The sequence below is a fragment of the Ambystoma mexicanum genome, chromosome 7p (assembly GCF_040938575.1).
Source record: "Ambystoma mexicanum isolate Mex_15411 chromosome 7p, UKY_AmexF1_1, whole genome shotgun sequence".
Lineage (NCBI taxonomy): Eukaryota > Metazoa > Chordata > Amphibia > Caudata > Ambystomatidae > Ambystoma > Ambystoma mexicanum.
In genome coordinates this window covers 887,056,342-887,077,115 of record NC_090939.1, presented here as the reverse complement: position 1 = coordinate 887,077,115, position 20,774 = coordinate 887,056,342, and the positions used below count along the sequence as shown (strand labels likewise).

The following is a 20,774-nucleotide window of genomic DNA, read 5'->3' as shown; positions in this document are numbered from 1 at the left end:
CGGATCTCCAAAGGTCACAAAAAGCTTGGAAGAGCCCCTAAGTTTAGATGCTCTGTCCAAATAAAACTTAAGAGCTTGTCTGACATCCAAATTATGCAATACCCTCTCGGCATCTTTGGCTGGGTCTGGAAAGAAGACAGGTAAGGAAATAGACTGGTTCAGATGAAAATCGGATACCACCTTTGGAAGGAAAGAAGGATTAGTCCGGAGGACAACCTTATCATTATGAAAGGTGAGGAATGGATGTTCTACAGACAAGGCCTGAAGCTCGCTTACACGCCTTGCCGGAGTCACCGCAATCAGAAAAGCCATTTTCCACGAAAGGAACTTCAAGTCAACCGTAGTCATGGGCTCAAAAGGTTTACGGCATAAGGCAGTGAGGACCACATTCAATTCTCACTTTGGATGCGGGTTGCGCACAGATGGATAAAGATGCAATAGACCTGCAAAGTGTCTTTTAATGACAGAGTTTGTCAATGAAAAAGAGCCGTGGACAGGTAAGCGGCGATAGCCGACAAAAAAGTCCTACAAGACAATACATGTATGCCTGAAGTTGCCAGATGAGAAACAAATGACAGGACCGTATCGATGGTAGCTTCTCTGGGGTCCGGCTGCTTAGCTAAACACCAGTGACAGAACCAGAGCCACTTGCCCCTATACCAAGACCTTGTCGAAGGTTTTCTAGCCGCCTGGATAATATGCATATTATACGCGGACAAGTTGAAACTTTCTAAGGATTTGAAATGGGGCACCAGGCTGCCAAGCTGAATGATTGTGGGGAGGGTGCCACATCTGCTGGTCGCTCTGGTCAAGCAGGTCTGGAATCAGCGGAAGCCTGATCGGTGAGCAGACTGACAGATGCTGAAGCTCTGAAAACCAGAATCTGGCTGGCCACCACGGGGCTATGAACAGGAGAGTGCAATTTGTCATGTTCCTGAGCTTGCATAGCGCCTGGTGAATCAGAGAAAGAGGCGGGAAGGCGTAGGCCCTAATGTAGTGCCACGGAAGCTCCGAGCCCGTTCCTTGAAGCATAAAGAGGAAGTTTCCTGTTTGATGACGTTGCAAAGAGGTCCACTTCTGGAGTGCCCCAATGGCAAAAAAGTTCGGAGAAGATCTCTGTGTTCAGTTCCCACTCGTAGCTGACCACCGCTCGATGAGTTGGCCCAGAATGTACACTGCCAGTATCCAAACACTGTGCTGAATGGCCCATTCCCAAATCTAAATGGCTAGATCTACAAGGGGAGGTGACCTGGTACCCCCCTGCTTGTTGATGTAAAACATGGATACCGCATTCTCTGCATTCTCAGTCTGTGCGTATGCGGACACTTTGTTCACAATTACTGGGTTGAAAGCTTTGAGCGCCAGGAAAATCACCAGAAGCTCCAGATCATTTATGTGAAATTGTCTGTCCTGTGGTGACCATAGGTCAAAAACCTGAAGATGATCCAACGTTGCGCCCCACCCAATAAGGGAGGAGTCCGTCGTAATGGTTGTTTTGAGGGAAGGGCTCCTGAAAAGGAGCACCCACCGACAGATTGCTGGAAGAGGACCACCATAGGACATCTGTCATCATGCAGGGTGGAACCAGAATCATTTTGGTGTCTGGGTCCACTGCCTGAAGCCAGGTGCTCCGAAGAGCCATCTGCGCGAGTTGCATCTTGAGACGAGCAAGGGGAAGAGCAAGCATGCATGAGGCCATGAGGCCTAGAAGCCTCTGGAACCACCAGGCTGACATGCTTTCTGACTGAATGAAAACCTGACACGTGGTCAACAGATCGGCCATCCTGTCCACAGTCAGGTACACTCTGCAGTCGATTGTGTTCCAACGGAAACCCAGGAATATCAGGTCCTGAGAGATCATCATGGAGGATTTCCGCCATTTCACCGACAGCCCAAGAATGAACAGGAGCTGGAGGAGAGACTGAAGGTTGCTCAAGGCATTCACTGGACAAGGACTGCGCAGAAGCCAGTCGTCCAAATATGGATACACATGAATACCCTGTAGCCGAAGAAAATCAGCGATGACCAACATCATCTTTGTGAAGACACACAGCGCTGAGCTGAGACCAAAAGGGAGCACTCGGAATTGGAAGTGCTCCTCTACCAGGGAGAACCGCAGATATTTCTGATGCGGGCTCCAGATTCGGATATGCATATACGCATGCTGAAGGTCCACAACGCTGAGCCAATCGCCCTTCTGAAGAAAGGACTTTATTTGGCAGGGCGTGATCATCTTGAATTTCTCTTGGGGAAGAGAAAGGTTGAACTGGGAAAGGTCTAGGCACCGTGAACAGACAAGAGTAAAAACTCTCCCCTCGTTCCAACCAGGGAACGGGTTCCACTGCCCTGAGATCTAGAAGCTTCTGGATCTAGGCTCTAAGGGAGGGCGTCTCCGACTGCTGAAAGGAAGGATTGAAGGGTGGGGTTTGAGAGAGGGGCAAGAGGAAGCCCACCCAAGCGATGGACAAAACCCACCGGTCTTCGGTGATGGTTTGCCATGCCTCCAGATGAGACGAGATTCGTCCTCCCACTGGAGTCTCGTGCGAGCGCCAACAAATATAATTTTGCAGACTTTTCAGCAGAGAGACTACCAGTCCCTGAAGAGGAGGCTGAGGACCGAGAGAAAAATCTACCCTTTTGCTGTCTCCGACGGGAGCTACCTGTCAGGGGATCAGCTCTGCGTGATCTGCAGTCCTGGAACCCTCTGATGCCTGAGGAGGACCGAGACTGGGATCCAGATCTCTGAGCTTTGACTGGAGGCTTCACAAGCACTGACAGAGACTTGGCAGTTTGCATGCTCACCTTAGTCTTTGTAAGCTTTGTAAGCTTGTCATGCGTTGAAGAATGAAACAACTCTTTGCCATCAAAAGGCAGGTACAGAACTTCATCTTGGACCTCCTTCGAAACCTTTGTTGCAAGAAGCCAAGCTTGACGTGAGGTGTCCACCCCCAACATGAGTCCTCGAGCTGAGGTGGCGACATGGTGCCCAGCAGCCTCCAGCATATCCTGCGCCAATACCCTGGCGTCTGACAAACCGCCGCCTTTAAAGTCTTCCAGCATGTACCAAAGAATGAACTCCTGGAAGTCAGCCAAATCCCTTGACAGTTTCATATTCGCAGACGCCAAAATTAGCTCTGCGTTAGCCTGACGCAATTGCAGCGCCGAGTTGGCAAAAACCTTCTTGGCCAAGGAATGGAGCAACTTGTCTTCCTTGGCCAGAACTTGAGCTACAGCAGCAGATGGTGCAGAGGCTGGATTGGATTGCAGAGTGGCGGCCGCAACCACCATTGAGGAAGGGAGCAGACATGACGCCAAGGCTACTTCCTTTGAGGTGTGGAGCCTGTAACGGGCGTCAATTCTCTTATTTATATTAAGCCCAGTGTGGGGTTTATCCCAGACTTTGCGGGCCTCGGCCAGAACGTCCTTCTGAAGGAACAGGCCGGTGCGCTCCTGCGGAGACAAGGTGAGTGCCCCTGAAAGCACCCCTTCCTGCGGAGCGGGTGCCTCAGGTACTGGTATGTCAAGGAGTGACATCATGTCCAGAACCCGGTCATGGAATGCTCTGACAGAGCGAGGCTGGTCCTCACTATCCTGGTCTGCCTGAGGGTCGTCCAGAATGTCAGGATCCGCCGGGTGTGATGCGACTGGTGTCAAATGGACGTCTCGCTCTGCTGGAGTCTTGTCAACCAGACACAACGGAGGCAGAAGCGGAAGAGGTGGAGGCGGGCCGGGAGGTAGAGGTGGTACTGCTGCCGGAGCGACAGGTGCCGTGACTGGAACTGCCGGGGCAGGATGCGGCACCAGAGGGCAGATCTCCCTAAAAAGACCTTTAAAGTACTCCCTCATGGAATCAGTGTTCATAAGACTCCGAAACCTCCCAAAAAAGGCATCCTCTGCTGAAACTTTAGGTACTGGAATGGGCAGAAGCCACACATGAGGGGCATACCCCCAAGAACGCAGGGAGGAATGCTGCCAAGAGGACCCACCACCAATGGGGCCTACAAAGACCGGTGGGGCAGAAGCAGGAGGAAGCGAGACCGTATGCGGTAGTGGCATCCGAGTGTGCCAGTCATAGGAGGGGCAGAACACATTCATACTGTCCCGTGGACAAGGTTGTCCACCAAAAAGAAGCTTCCCAGCACCCGCCGTCGATAGCGTGGGTGTGAGGGAAGAATCCAAAATGGCCAAAGTAGACCACGCGGGAACGCCCGCCATTTTGTGAGCATCTGAGGAGAACTGCGTCACATGTGTGGATGAGGCACGTAACTCCACAGACTGGTCAGGGGACTTGATTGAAACTTTTGCCTTGACACAAGGATCCTCAGCAGAGTCGGTACTATGGGGCCTGGGATGTTTACTGGACATCCTGTCGTGACCCTTTGAATTAGCCTCTAAGAGAGGAACCCCGGCCAAGCCGGTAACAGAGGAGAAACGGTCAGCGACCTCTCCCTGTGCCCCCTCAACAGAACCGGTATCACTGTGAGCGCAAGAATGCTGAGGAATCCAGCTCACAGACAAGACCTTAATGGGTCTCTCAGTTCTGTCGGTAAACACCTTAGCCTCGATGAGAGAAACCTCAGAACAGAGTCTGGTCTTTATAGCTCCCCTGAGAGGGGCCTCGAACCGTGGTTCAGTACAGAAAGCCTCAACAGAGGCCTCGGAGCGCACACCGGTGTCATTATGGGAAGCTCCAGACAAGGAGACCTGGGAGCAAACTCTGTTACCCAAAGCCTCAGCACGACTCGGCTGGCTATTAGCACCTGATTGGTGAACGTCGGATCGTGATCCGGTGTAGGCAGGCCCCTCGCAGAAACCCTCGGAGAAAACCCTAGTACGCCTATTAGGCCTGCGAGGCACCTCAGGGGAAACCCTGGTAGCAGTGCTTTTGAAGCCCCTCCTGGACCTGGAGGACCCCGGGAAGGAGTCCCACGGTCGGGGTTCCCTAAAAAGTAAAGAACTTACCGGGCGTCTCTTCTTTTCGTCGATGAAGAGTTGAAAATGCGGTGGAGAAACTCGCTGGAAGATCTCCTCCCACCGTCGAAGATGGCGCTGAAGTGCCCGGACCGAAAGGGAATCGCAGTAGAAACATGAGTCCCAACAGTGATCCAGTCCCAGTCACTCCAAGCAGAAAGAATGGGGATCCGCCCAAGCAAAACGACGTTCGCAAGAGGAACAAGAGACAAATCCCAAATGATCCGGCAGAGAGGGAGAACTACGCGACCGCACAACCGCAGCAGGAGGAAAGGACAACGGGAAAGAAGAAAAGTGTCTTCCTGGTGATGCAAGTGCGTCCAGCCCCGATTGTGCAGAGAAAAGGACTGAAGAGCGATGCGCGGGGTGGAGCTAAGGAGAGCGGGGTTACGGCTGCGTGCGGTACCCCACGTAAAAAGAGAGGAAGGACACATTTTTCAATGTTATGCTTTTTGACAAAAGTGCTCAAGTCCGGTCCCACTGGACGGAATGTTCCAAAAGTATGGAGGAAAGGGGACAGGACGTAGGAGTACAATAAACATCTGTTATCTGTCAATAGCAACAAGATACCCCTTTGTGGGGTGAATGTGCACTCTATAAATACACCTGTTATGTTATACCAGTGGATGGTGAGAGAGGGAGATATTGGGCCTGATACACAGAGCGTTTTCCAATGGGGTTTTGCATTATAAACTGTTTCTGTGAATTAGGCCCATTGTTTTACAGAAAACCTCTGGAAATGTATATCCTTCCTACTGCTATTCCAAAGGGTAGAACGTCTGCTTTTTAGTTCTTTCGCAGACAAAGTGGCAATGATTTGCAAAACCATCTGCCAACCCGCAGTCCAGAGAGTTTTCTTTTAGTGTAAAATAACCATTCTATTTTGAAGTGATTGCCCAAGGACAGTAGATGTCTTATCAGTGCTTTGGGTACATTGGGCCTCATTACGTGTCCGGTGGTAACCGTGCCGGTAAAACCGGCAAGTAGCTGCCGGACCCAAACTGTTACTGCCGCCTGGCTTGCCGGTAACACCGAGTATTACAACCCCAGTGGCCGGAAAGTCAGGCACCGGTAATATGTTGTTCCCCATTCCCATAAAGTCTGATAGGACTCTATGGGAATGGGGACCACGGAAACACTGGCACCAGTAATAACAGTGCCGATGCTTCTGTGAAAGTCTGTGGGCAGGTTCTGGCCCGTCCGGCAAGTCAGACCGGCCGGGCGGGAAGGCACCCGCTCCCCAGACTTGTACTTTGCCGGTCCGGAAACAACGGTGTCGGTAAGTTGTAATGAGCCCCATTTGTTGATCTTCCACAAGGATAACCAAATGCGAATGGCTTTGAGCCTCAAGGTATCAGAGATGTAGGCAAGGCCTGTTTCCAGGTCTGTGATTTATGAAGCCGTGGTCTGGAGCACTTCCAAAAGATAAAAGAGAAAAGAATTCTCCCACTAATTGGTTCCCGGTGAAGGGCAACACTTGGTCTATGCAGAATGACTTAGTGGTACTGGCCCAAAAGCCCATTGGTCAGCGACCAGGCTAGACGCAATAACTTCCTATTGCCGGAACATGATTTAGAAATGAATGCAACTTAATTAATAAATGATAAGGATACAAGAAATTTCACATGGAAAGTAAACATGGAAATAATGGAGACAGTGGACCCATTCAGTTATTTGGGATTCACGTTGCATAATAGATCCAAGATGGGTTCCACATTTAGATAAACTCAAAAGGAAGTGTGGGATATTTATTGCAGAAATGAAAATAAAAACAATCCTTATGGTCTTTCCTCCACATGCTAAAATATTACAAAGCAAAGGTGGTTCCATATCTCTTGTATGATACAGAGATTTTATTTTCAACACTGAGGATATCACATGACCAAGGAAAGACTGATTTGGAGAAGGATTTTGGGGTTTGCGTAACAGCAGGTGTTTTAGGATATGAACTCGGGCTCCTATTGTTAACATGTCTGATTAAGGGGGAAAATCCTATCTTTTTACAAGAAAATCTTAGAACACCTTCATAATTCCTTTTCATAAATGTACATCTTGAACTAAAGGGAACATGTAACTCTATTTAATCTAAATGGGGGAAAGAATGTGAACATCTACTTCCTACAATAAACCAGCGCAAACAGAATATCATAGAAAATCCAAGTTGAGTTAAAAACTATTATGGGAGTATGAATGGTGCAAAACGAGAGACGCTGTGGATAAAAACTCATTACTTTACAGCTTGGCACGTGAGGAGGGATGTTTTACTACAGTGAATGCATAGATCAAAACAATCCTGTGCCGCAAATGGAAGCACCTGTTTCTTCGAAGTTATAGGAGCAAGGCTTCAAATCCCAAGGAAGAAGCACACCTGTCACTTCTGTAATGTGAAAGAAAGCATTGAAACATGAAACCATCTTGTTTTGAAATGCCCCAGTTTACATCAATATAGATCTAAGCACTTTAAGGGGTTTTTACATGATATGAATGTACATCCATTTTTATAATTCTGCAGCAGGATTTTAGCCGGGAACCACATATCATTAATTTTGGCTAGTCTAAGGTTTGTGAATGACATTTTAAATCTCATTGGAGAGAATGCAAAGGGAAATGTATAATAGTATACAGTTACAATGAGGTAGCCACGGTTTACGCCACTGAAATTTGAAGAATGTCTATCCAAATAGTGTACAAAATATTATGTCAGAAATGTATGCATTATCAAGAACTGAATTTGTTGAAATGGTGTAAGGGTCGATGATGGGGTTAATAGTATTGACTTTGTACCATTTATTTTTCTTACTGTCTTTTTTTAAAATAGAAATTGTGTTAGGCTTATGTTTTCAAATTGGAACACTAATAAAATAAAATTAAATTAAATGTGTTTTGTTTTCGCATTGCGAATAGGGGACATGCATGATAAAATTGTGCTTTTGTCATGTTTCCTGCATGTAGTATTGGGAAAGTGGTCTAAAATCCCAGCTGAACATGGGATTTGCTATTTATCAACAAAACAAAAAAAAATACAGTTTTACATTTCCTTTGCAGTTACCCACGACTTGACAATCCACAGAAACACCAGATGAATAAAGCATTCATTAAGAATAAGGCAGGCTCCTGATGGCCCAGAGTGTTGAAAATTGGTTTGCAATAGCCAACTTTATTAAGTCAGTGCATGCTATAAAATCTCTCAAGGCTTACAAGAAACCCTATGTAGATTCTAATTTGTTTTATTGAATAGTTATTACAGGATTATATGTTTTAAAACTTAAGACACAAATGGTTACTTCTATTAATACTTATGTTGGACAGTTGAGTATGCCTTTTTTATTTTCAATAATACTTGTTGGAGAACATGTTTTTAATGACTAGGTTAAATTGGCAATCATTACTTTAAGTATTTCGCATATTTTAAGGCATTGCTAGATATAGATTATTTGACCTGGTTAAATTAATGTATATCTTATAGAAGAAAGGGCATGTTACACAATTTACAATTACCATTTGGCCCTGTAGATCTAACTTTGACTCCACGCACAAGTGAATGCAAGCAACATTGGCATTGCTGTATTCATTTCTTTTTTTTTGTTTTGTTACTGTTTTGTAGGATTCATGGCTCCAGAGTTACTGCAAGGTGAAGAATATGATCATTCAGTGGACTATTTTGCACTTGGTGTTACACTGTATGAGATGATTGCTGCAAAGGGACCCTTCCGATCGAGAGGTGAAAAGGTATTGGTGTCTCCAGTACAATAACACTGTCACATAGGGAGCTCCGTTGATTTGCTGCTGCCTGCTCTAACAACTACTGTTATACTTTTCGAATTCCCTTTTATTGTTGATTATTGTAATAACTTTGCAATCATTTGTTCAGATGTGTTAGTATGATTTTTACTTTGTGTAGGTAGTTAAAAGGCATTACCTTTTTCACATTACAATACATATCAGTGGTAATGTATTTGCCACATTCCACTGTTATAGTTTGGCTTTACTGTTAACGCTTGAACTGGCACATACACACCAACTCTTTAGCCCCTACATTTCCGCCTCTTGCTTTGGGAGCCATAATGCTTGAGACCCCCAAACTATTCACACTGCAGAAATCCCCTGCACAATAGCAATATTTCAACTAGTTCTAGTCTTAGATGTCTGGCCAGTAGGAAGAAGGAGAAAGCTACAGCAAGAGAGACTTAGGTGAATAGTTTGGAGGGGTAATTCCTATTGACCACATGCAGCATACTGTAAATGGATCTCCAGAACGTTACACGTTCAATTCCGCACTTAAACGAGGTAGGAAATCCTCCCTTTGGGAACGACCATGAACATGAAGGATCTACCCCCAAAAGGTGTTGAAGGCGTTTCAGTAGTCCAAAAGGTATGTGACCTCCTCGAAAATCAATCAATCTTTTAGCAAAGGAGGAGGCGGAGGAGGATGAGCCCACTTACCAACTTTAGGTGGTATAACACATTCAGTATCCAGTGATATCCAGTGGTATCCATGAAAATGGCAGCCAGGCGGCAACATTTCCCTAAAAACGTACCCTTCAGACAATCAAACACTCCCAAAATATTTCAGGATTGGAGGTAATAATATATAGTTATACCCCTCCTAGAATAATTCGGGAAATCATTTTTGGGGTCAGGAAAAAAGTCTACTTTTTCACAGTGACATTATCACATGGAACCACGCATTCTTGGCAACAGCATTTACTTTAGCTATGAATACAAGTTTACTGTCACATAGGACTCAGAAGTTGGATGCGAGTGGCAAATCAGGCATTCAGTAAAACTCCAGAGGGACTGATGCCTCTGAAGGTCTGCTTAGGGCTAGTTAAGTAGGCCCCAGTCTTGTCTGTGTGACAAATGTTTGCAGGCAGTACCTCACTCTATCCTAGTCCCTCCAAATGCTTTAACACATCTGAAAGAGATAATTAAGGGCCACTGCCCACATGTTCTCTGAATATGTGATAGTGTTTCCATGAATACAGTTGTGATAGATTCAACTATACCTTAAGCCTCTTAGAAAGCTATACTTATGTCAGTGATCGAAGTGAGTGGGAGCTGCGCTCTTAAGCCTTTTAAAAAACATTTATACAATTCCTATACCTTTATTTTAAAAAGAAATCGTTCCGGAACAGGTTTTTTAAAATAAAAGTAAAGCCAATAGGAACAAACTTACTTCGTTAGTCTATTTATACAGCTCAAAGTGGCACTCACTGTGGAAAGCGCAGGCACACGCGCTGCCTCTCCTCACTGATCCGAGGATTGAAAGCAGCTCATTCAGTGATAGTTTTAGACCACAGGCTCCAACTGCACCGAGTTAAAGGACTACCGAGTGCTTACAACTAAACAGACTCACCTAGACACACTGCGCAGCGCACGGCATAGCAGCAGTAGGCCTGAATCACAAGTGCTGTTTCAGCAAGATGGGATCTTATATGCCGGCCCCGACCTGTGGAAAGAATGTCTGTGTAGTACGGAGTGATACATCACTGCGTCCAGTTTCTGGAATCACCCCAACATAGACAGTTGTGCATTCATTGAGGCATAGATATATATTATATTATTTATAGAGCGTCATGAGATGCGGTGCATGGCTTCACCTAGGCACACTGGTATAGAGGCACAATCCAGCTACAATAGGTATTGAAAGCAACAATGTGAACGTAAAATGCATTGAAAAGAAGGGATAGTTACAAGCTCAGGAAACTTTTCAGGCTTCGGGTCGCTCTGGTTTCAGGCGCACTACCAGCAAACATAAACGTTGTACTGTTCTGCGATGATACACGTGTTACTGTTGACATTGAAATAGATGTATCTAATGTCTCAGTGTCTCACAACATATGCATTGCACTTCATTGAAATGCCAAATGAGAAGAAAGTAAGAATGTCGTTGAAGAGGCAAATCCTGGATGGCATTGCCAGCAGGTGGAGGAGGGAAGGTGCACTCATGGTGCAAGTGAGACAGGAGGCTCGACGGCGTCTGCAGGCACTGCTGTCATCACAGGTGGAGTTTGTGAGGCAACAGGATTAAGAGAGGCAGCAGGCACATGATGCAGCAATTGGTAGGGTTGAGGAGAGGTTGGCACGGACATGGACTGCCATCCTGGAGGAATCTTGCCGGGCACAGAGGAGATTGAGTGTAGGATGAGGGAGGCCCTGCAAGCCTTTCAGGAAACAACAGAGAACCGCCTACAAGAGGCAGATGTGGATGGTGAATAGGCCTTGGCTCAGGCATTGTCTGAGGTAAGCATGGACTAGCCTGCTGACTGTTGTACATAGTTCACTAGTTGTACATTTCCTGTTGTTGTATTTATTTTTTCAGTTTACATCATTGTACATTCTTTTGCATCAATACTGTTATACTCTATTATTCAACACCATTGTTTGCCGTCTCTTTGTGCCGTGTGCAGTATGTGTTGGCTTGCTGGTGTATGCATGCTTTTGTGCGTCTTTGTCTTTGTGCACCTTTTGTACGAACATAATCTCCAACTAAGTTTGTCCTAGGGCAGTCATATTTATTTATTTATTAATTGTTCGCTTTTTAGGAGCTTATACAGGAAGTACATACCGTTTCAAAGCACCCACAGGGCAACAGGGAGGGGACAAGGAGATGAGAAACAATTAAATACATAACAAATAATAATACAGTGGGCGGGACAAACCTACTATGCCTTGTGAGTGTTCGGAATGTGCAAATGCAGAATGGAGGGGGAGTGGGATAGGTGCTGGAGTGCTCATGGGTAAGCAACAGGTGAAGTGCAATATAAGGTAAGTGTGTGAGCCGAGGCAAGTGATGAGGATAGACAGAAGCTGGGGGGAGATTTGGTGTGGAAGGTTAGGGCCCAGAGGATACATAAAGGCCCTCAACACCAAACAAACAACTGTGAGATTAACAGAGGAGAGAGGGAGGGAAGGAGGAGGTAAAGATGAAAGTCGTGAGGAGCTTCCGTAATTTAAGAAAGTCCTGCTTAAAACAAAGAGGGAGGGGAAAGCTGTTCCAAAGAAGGGAGCCAGCTGAGGAAAGCGATCAACCTCCTGCCCTCTATTTAGCAAAAAGCTTTACACACAAAGAGTTGTGCCAGAGGAGCGCAGAGGTCTAGAGGGGAATATTTACTAAGAAAAAGTTGCAAATAGTGTGGTCCCCGGCCCCAGACAGCCTTGTGGATGATACAAAGGGATTTGAATTTAATCCGTGAAGTAACCGGGAGCCAGTGAAGACTTTTTAGAGCAGGAGAGATGCAGTCCCTGAGCTTGAGGCCAAGGATAAGTCTCGATGCCCTATTCTGGATTAGCTGGAGGGGTCACAGAGTGGAAGAAGGTAGATTCTGGAGGAGGATATTGCAATAGTCAAACATGGAGAGAAACGGGACTCGGGTAACATTGAGCTTTTGGGGGAAGGTGAGAAAAGGTAGAATTCCTTTGAGAAAGAAGAGCTGAAAGTGGGACTTACTGCCAACGTCCTGAGTGTGAGGAAGGAAGGAGAGAGAGGAGTCGAAGATGACGCCAAGGTTTCTGGCTTCAGAAGAGGGAGCAGGGGAGAGCCATGGAAGAAGGCCAGAGTGAAGGGAAAACGTCCGCTGCAGGGATCCCAATGGGAAGGATCTCCATTTTTGCTTGTATTGAGGCAGAGATCATTGGAAGTGCACCAGGCCTGGATGACAGAAAGGCAGTCAGGGATGATTGAAGGTGCAAGAGGTTCAGCAGGAAGCTTGCAGAAGAGTTGTGTGTCGTCAGCATAATACTGGAAGTTGGGGGAGAAGGAGGAGATGAGCTGTGCCAGCTGAGTAAGGTAGATGTTAAAGAACCAAGGCAAGAGAATAGAGCCCTGGGGGACACCACAGGTGGAGAAGGAAGTAGGAGAGCAGAAGGTGCCCAGGATGACTTGGGAGGAGCGATCAGTTAGGAAGGAGGTCAGTCAGTCCAATGCCCTCTCCAAGATACCAAGGGTGTCGTGGAGCCTTTGTATGAGGATGGAGTGGTTGACTGTGTCAAATGCAGAGGAGAGATCAAGAAGGATGAGGACAGCAGCAGAGTTGGAATCCATGGATGCAAGCAGTTCTTCACGGGTGTTCAGAAGAGCAGTTTCCGTACCTCTGGATGCTCGGAATCCAGATTGATGGTTAGGGTTGTGTTTAGGGCACACTCTATGGGTCATATTAAAACTGGCCTATCTTCTGGGAGAAATTTGTGCATGCTTCATGTGAGTGTGATGTCTAGTTTGATGCCTTCATGGCCAATGTACGTATGTGGATATTTGTAGATATGGTGACATTACATGTTTGGAGTTATTCGTGTTTCACGTATTTGTCATTCACATCTGTTGCTTGGCTACTTCTGTGATTTGCAGTACAAGCTTTCTGGTCAATAATGTACATGGTGTGCATGGGCACACGTTGCTGCTGTTATAATGATTGTAAGGCTAACACCTCCATCGCATTGAACAAGGCCCACAAGCCTGTTTGCCACCTTATAGGGACAATGAATGGGTGTGGGTTTCCATTACTGTTGGGTATGTGACAGTACCCTTTTTCCAATGGATCATGAGTGTGTGGCAGCATACCTCTTGTCTGTTCAGCAGGAAACAAAATGTGTACATCTGTGGGAGTCTGATTGTTGTGTCCCTATGTGCAAAGGGTATGGGGGACACATCAAGTGAGCTGTTGTCAGGCAAGTGTTGTAGTCAAATTACATGGGTGTATGTGGTCTAGTTAGGTGGTTCAAAGGATATTCAGTCAGACATTTCACATTTAATTAGACTCCTGATGTCAGTACGGTGCACTGAAATAGTAAGAGTGGGTTTTGGGGCGATGTGCATTTGTGGTGCATTATTGAGATGTGGCACATTTTTGGGGCAAGTATTATGTGGGAGAGGAGTGAGCCTAGAGTGATGTAGATTTGGGGGCACAGATTAGTGGGGGTGCTGGGATGAGGGTAGACTTTTGGGTGCTGCCTTAGTGTAAGAGGCTGGGGAGCAGATTAGTGGGTGTACTAGGACAAGGGTGAACTTGTGGGTGCTTCCTTAATGTAGGGGCCTGGGGTGCAGATTAGTGAAGGTCCTGGGACAAGGACTTGTCAGTCGAAGGAGAGCAGGGGAAGAAATGGTGATTACTTGGGATTACTTGTGAGTAATCCTTGATTACTTATTTCACATGGGCCCGGCATAAATGTTGTTCGATAGCGCCAGGCCTCCAGATAAGGTGGGTACTAAGCCTTTTTACGCATGAAAATCTTGTAAATATGACAGCTTTATTATTTTCCCTATGGCCCCCTTATTATTTAAACTATTTATTTCTGATCTGCCAATATCTCTGGAAGCAACAAATTCATTTCCACCTCGGATAAATGGACAGCACATTAGTTGGGTCACATATGCAGATGACATTGTGCTAATAGACTACACACAAATAGGTCTTTAACGCCTACTTTAAAATCTGCATAATTATCTACAAAAAAACGACCTGGAAATAAATATATATAAATCAAAAATTCTTTCATTTGGGACCAAGAAAGAAAAAAGAGACAAGACTTTTAAGTGGTCAGTAGCCGGCGAGTCACTCGAATCAGTCAGCTCCATACGCTACTTGCGGATCGAATTCAATAAATCGATTCGCGAATGGAATCGGACACAGCATATAATAACTAGAATGAAAATGCTTTCTTTACAAGCTGTCAAACTACACACGCCATATGGAAAATTCACACTTAAACCATTATTAAGTTTTTACTGACAGAAAGTAACGGCAATCATCACATAGGGATGTGAAGCAGGTTGGAACATAAGCAATACCTTTTGGAATCAACTTGAGGGCCAATTCTGACAGAAAACATTAAGGCTCCCCACTAATGTGTCAATTTGTGCAATACGTTATGAATTAGGACTGGAATCATTGCAAAGCCTAGTGATTTGGAAATCAGCCGCAGTGTTGGGAAAAATACGTCTGTCACCTGCACCGCCACCGTATCGCCTGATGAAGCCGGATAACAACCGCTTTTATAAGGGCTTACTCGATACATGGACAGCAAAAATTGACAATATTTTAAAGGAAGCTGAGGTTACTATGAACACGGTTCTGACAAACCGGCTTGCCGCAAGAAAAAAATTAAAGTGGTGGCAGTGGATCCTGAACACCAAAAAATGGAATAATCTAGCCTCATCCTTAGATAACGGCCCAATAGCGTGAGGAGTAGACCATCCACCGAACTACCTTATAAAATTACCTTCTTGCTATCATAGAGACCAGTTCCTAAGGTTTCGACTAAACCTGTACAAAACAAAAGAAATGTTAATTTTAAAACACAACAAAGGCACATTAAATAACCAGTGCGGATTCTGCAGGCCAGAAGTCGAAACAATGAAGCATTTGGTCACTGAATGCCTGGAATTGTCACCATTGCGATCCAAATTTTTAGACAATTTTGCTCCTTTAAATGACGATATGGATGAGTGGTGGATCAAAGTACTTACATGAAATAATGTAATGCTAACATGCACAGTAATTGACTATATGGATACAATCCTGAAAGACACGTAAATACGCTCACCCGAATTTAATTTATGCGGATTAGGAAACTTGATCTGATGCAAAAAGAAATACATGATGAACACAAACTGATTGAATGAGATCAAGGCTGTCGCAAATACGATCGGATGTGTGGATTCATGTTTTGATAAAAGTTTGTAATAAACTAAATGTCAAATAAAAAAATAAAACATTTTAAAAAAATATATTTTCCTGGGTACATTTACACAGAGGGTTAGAGCAGAGGCCAGTGCAAAGATCAGGTTACTTGACAAAAACCAGAAGGCTTCTTTTGATGTTTAGCAAGCCACCTCTGAAACAGAATGTATTTCTCTGAAGCCTTTAAAAAAAATAAACTGCACACTGTGATCAAAGGAATGGTTTCTTTCCATTCAGCTTCAGAAGCACTGTGCATGTTTTCCTAGAATTTTAGAATTGAATAACTAATAAGATAGAAAACTAAGTTGCAATTAAGAATTCATATTTTTTAACAAGTTATGCTTTTTTTCCAGTGAAAGCAAACCAGTATTGCACAATTGTATTTTTCAAAGTTCCGGTGCTCTGTGCATAATCATGCGCAGGCAGATAATTTTTACACTTATAATTTAATTTATATTCTAATTATAAAAACCGTGTGTAAAATGATGACTATTCACAGTCTAGTTTATATCCATTCAACCTTGCAGTCAATGGGGTACATTACTATAGATGGTCAGTGGCAGCAGAGTCTTTGCTCAATGGTGAGTGATTGTCATTACACTGAACACAGGTGTTCTAGCCTCTCAAATATTCAGGACTACAAATAAAACATCCAAAACCTGACTCTCAAGGAAGTGCAAGCACTGTTCGAAAACAAACAAATGAAAATTACATTGGTAATTGAAATAGAAACTCAGCAAAACCTGTCCCTGTCATAATCCAGATAGGTATTTAACTTTATGTAGCGCTTCATGAATGGCTCGTCATACATCTAGGTACTGTGATTATTATACCTCAGTTAATATATTTTTATTTTTTGTATGTTTTATTTTATTGGTTTTTACAAACCTTTAAAATAAGTACAACATAAACACACACATATAGACATACACCCAACACCAACAGACCGTCCATTTCCATAACTCCCACATCTAACATCGACATACGCGGTTTCACCCAGTAATGCTGTTTACAAGGAGTGTTCCTTCTGTTGGTGTCAAACTGGTTTCAATTGTTTCCAACAGCCGCGTTAATGGAAGTATTAGCTTTAAAGTCAGATCCCTGAAACATCAACTTCCACCAGTCGTCAGCACACAAGGATGGGTGGTTTAAGCTCCAGGTACCCAAATGGATTGTCCTCACGGATCTTAGTTTGGTGCAAAATAGCACTAAGTGTTTTAGTGATTTGTTTGCACTTGAACACTTGAACACAACCTACTTTCAGGTGCCAGATGATCGTAGCCCTCCCATAGGCGCAGCCGATCGACAGTTTTAAACATGTTCAGTCGAAACAATATGAACAGTCTTCGGGCCTGCGGGTCAGGAAATAGTGCCACACAGCGCTGAAGAGAGTTAAAAGCACGTTCTTCTAAGGGCACGTCGCACATTTGATTAGCAGATGATCTCTCCACACAGGTTTCTTCCCAATCTGCATGCCAGATTTTTAATTTGGCTGCATCCGGATTCTCGTGAAGCATATCAGTTTTGATGTCATATTTCGTTAAAATAGCCTTGCATCTGTTTGTCCACATACAAACAATTTTGGAGTTAGCGCGTAAGACGTTGTGAAAGATATCGAATTGTGGAATCTGTGCTCGAGCGCAGGTCTTTCGGTACAGGTTCAACAGGCTCCAACATATTCTTGCATGCATCGATATTAGGGCAAGCTCATATCTTTTACAAGACGTCTTCACGCCTCTAGGAAGGTTTAATACCTTAGACCAGAAGCAATTTTCTATGGAGGCCCAAGTCTCATGCGGGCAACCAAGGGCATTTTCTGCCCCATATGTCACAACTGGGATGACCTTCTGTTGATAAAAGGACAAGACGGGTCGTAATTAAAATTTTCCAAATTTCTTATGGATAATTAATGCCTGGCTCGCTAGTTGTTTGCATTTCCTTTTGGTTTCCGCAAGCCAGGGCCCATAATTTATAGCAGAGCTTATTGTCATCCCAAGATATTTAACATTTTGAGAGATCTGAAGCGTTTCTTGCCCTAGAGACCATTTTATATATATATATATATATATTTATTTTTTCCTATTGGATGCTCTGCCGCCATTCAGGCTCTCTTAAAATCACATTTACTCTCAAAGTTTAAAAATAGAGAGTAAAATACTCCCACCTCTAAAATCTTATCTGGAGCACTGGATAGCGCTATGTTCTGTTTGGCATGTAAGCTTGTTGTGGGCGTGCCGGGCGCTACTCATTTTTCTTTGTGCTGCAGGTTTCTGGGTGCTTTCGATTCAATTAATCGACTCCCAGCGCAATACATTTGTTCCACGCAATGTTCTTGCTCACGCTTACTACTTAGCGTGGGCTTAGGGCTTTATTGGTGAATTATGCCCATTTAGCATGGTGCAAAGTGTACTTTTGCAGTGCTAAGTCACTTTTCTCTGTGCTAAACGGTTTGGAAGTTAGGCCCATTATGTTTAGAAGAAATGCTCACCTGCCTAGGACGTCTCCAGTTTTGTGAATCACGAGGTGCGTAATGAGTACAGCAAAGCACGGCAGGTGGATTAGAGGCAAAGGAAACCGTAGCATGCAATGATGAAGTTCTACAGGCAGAGCAGAAGCAAAGGAGCAGGGGTTACGGATGAAAGCTGGATACATGCAGCAGAGCGGGAAAGGAACATTCATTCAACCATTCCTTTAATCACCCATTCATCCTTTTATACTCACCCCTCCTTCCACCCCCATCCTTTGCTCCCCTGTCTCCACAATACAGTAATTTTCTAAAAGTCTGCCTACCCCATTCCCTTTCCTTTCATGCCGCATCTTTCTTCCCCCTTTCTCTTTTCTCTTCACGGCTGAAACTGGCAAGTATTCTTTCCCTTTGTTTTTCTCGTTTCCCCCATCTCACATGAATCCGATGAATCAGATAATCCCTGTCCCTTCATCCCACAATCATTTTTATAGTTCAGGAACTGTCCCTTTTAAAGCTAATGTTACCTTATTAATTTTACTTGATAGACTCTCAGAAGCTAAACACTTCACTCGGGCAGTAAACCAATATTTAAGTCCTTGCCTGTACCTGTGTGGGAGTCGGAGGGGCTGCATCAGGACATTGCTCTGCTTAAGAAGCACGTTTTAGAAAAAATGCCATTTAAGTGGTGAAGCATGTGTTAATCACACTGTACATTCTTCTTAAAGCCCTGATAGAATGCCATTCAAGAGGGACAAAATAGCCTATTTCATGGTCCATGGATCCATGTATCCTCTTTGTGTCAATGGTTATGTGGTATCCTTTTTTGCTGTCTCTAGGGTATGCATATTTATTTTTCACAACAAAACAAATACTCCTGGAACCATTTTTTTTAATTCCCAGAATCCTCCAGAGTCCGTACAGGGGAGGAGGGTAGATATAATAAAAAACATTGTTTCCCTTATCCCCATAAAATTCAGTTTTTTAGAAAGCATAGAAGTGATTGTACCACTAGTTATATTTTTATCTACACCATTATACAATGAAAAAGGAAAAATGACTGTACAACAGTATAACATGTCATACCAGCATTGTCAACAAAAAGAAAAATCTAGACTGTCAACTCCCCACACGGTTTATAGACTTTGAAGTGTATTTCAGTCTTTAAGGTACAGTAGTAATACATTTATTCGTCTTGGAAAATAATGCATCAGAATATATAGCAGCAAAGCTACAATTGTACCATTTTCGTTAGACAAGTTTCAAACAAAAAGAAGGTATGCATTATCCCCATGAGCTTAGCATGTTAGCTTTTATTTCATATCGTTAAAAACACTTACTTTTTGCTGCCTCTGCAAGCTTTGTCCTGGCTGCGATTCAAAAATGTTATTAAAAGAAACCCCAAAGAAGGACTTCTTTTTATTAACAAGCTCTCTTCTATGGGTGCTAATAGAAAGAGAACTAATAAAAAAAGTGCGTTTAGTGCAGTCACCTAATCGAAAGTGCCACGTGCCGGGCAAATTTGTTAAAGATTAAAAGACCTCAGAAAATCCCAAATTCGAAAAAGACATTATATATACAGTATACGACACTACATCCCTTGACAATAGTGTCATAGCTTCCTATTACAGATTCATACGCTGGTAACTATAAAGATATTACTTACATTGTATGCGATATTACTTACCCTGACAATAGAGTCGTAGCTTCTTATTACCATTTCATATGTTCAATGTAACTTTAAAGAGGAAACACATATTTCCATGTGGGTTAAATCGTGATCTTTCTAGGTGTTTCTATTCCCTTGATGTATACTTTTATTCTTTACTCTCTTTTAAAATATTGTGTAACTAAACCAAGGGAGGGAAAAGAAAATATATATATATTACAGGGTGGTGGTCACCGCCCTATATCTAAGGTGAAAGCATTGTATATAGAGTTTTCTCCAAATTCTATTGCTAATAACATTTGACTTGCTGGACGGATTATGATGAAATATTCCAAACAGACAGTTTTTCATGGGCACCCCAATTGGAAAATTTGGGAACGATTCATACATTTTTTAAACATTATTAGGAAAACAAAGAAATGTTGTTTTTCGTCCTACTCCTAGTCATTTTCCTATAGAGAAAAAGGGCAATTTGTGAGAATCCATGGCGGAAAAAACGCTGGATGGATTTGGATCAAATAAGAAACAACTTGGGCAAAAAGTGTTGACTTAATTTCCTTGACTAGTTTGGGGTAAATCTGTCCAGTAGTTTTAAAAATATTTGACTGAGAAGGGAGTGCCCCCTGCTCCCAAAACCTCCCATGGTGCTTTGCAACAGAGTCTTTTCTGAAATGAAAAGCCAGCCTTTTTTTTGTTGCTCGATGTGAACGATTCCTCTGATAATATTGGCGTAAGCCGAAAATGAGAATTGCTCAAAACGTACTTTGGAGTAGGAAAAGGATGCAATCACATCAGGCTAGAGGTGGGAAGGGGGAAAGAGGACACTATGTGAAGTTGAGGAGTGGAGGTGCAGGGTGTGGTGAGCCAGTTATGGCAATAACATTTTTGGCTAATCGGGGGATTCTTGCAAGATTACTGCAGCAATGCCACGAGAGGTGCTCGGAAAAGAAACTATGTCCCACGAACCGAACAGTGATAGTGGGTAGTGAGA

At 43.9% G+C, this 20,774-nt stretch overlaps 1 protein-coding gene across 1 annotated transcript in view; it reads left to right on the top strand.

Annotated features, from left to right (window-relative positions):
- GRK1 (G protein-coupled receptor kinase 1) overlaps positions 1-20,774 on the top strand; it is a 957,106-nt gene that overhangs the window by 361,357 nt on the left and 574,975 nt on the right. The window contains exon 5 of the mRNA XM_069637128.1: positions 8,576-8,700. Within this exon, the coding sequence (XP_069493229.1) occupies positions 8,576-8,700 (125 nt within the window). The remainder of the gene's footprint in view (positions 1-8,575; positions 8,701-20,774) is intronic.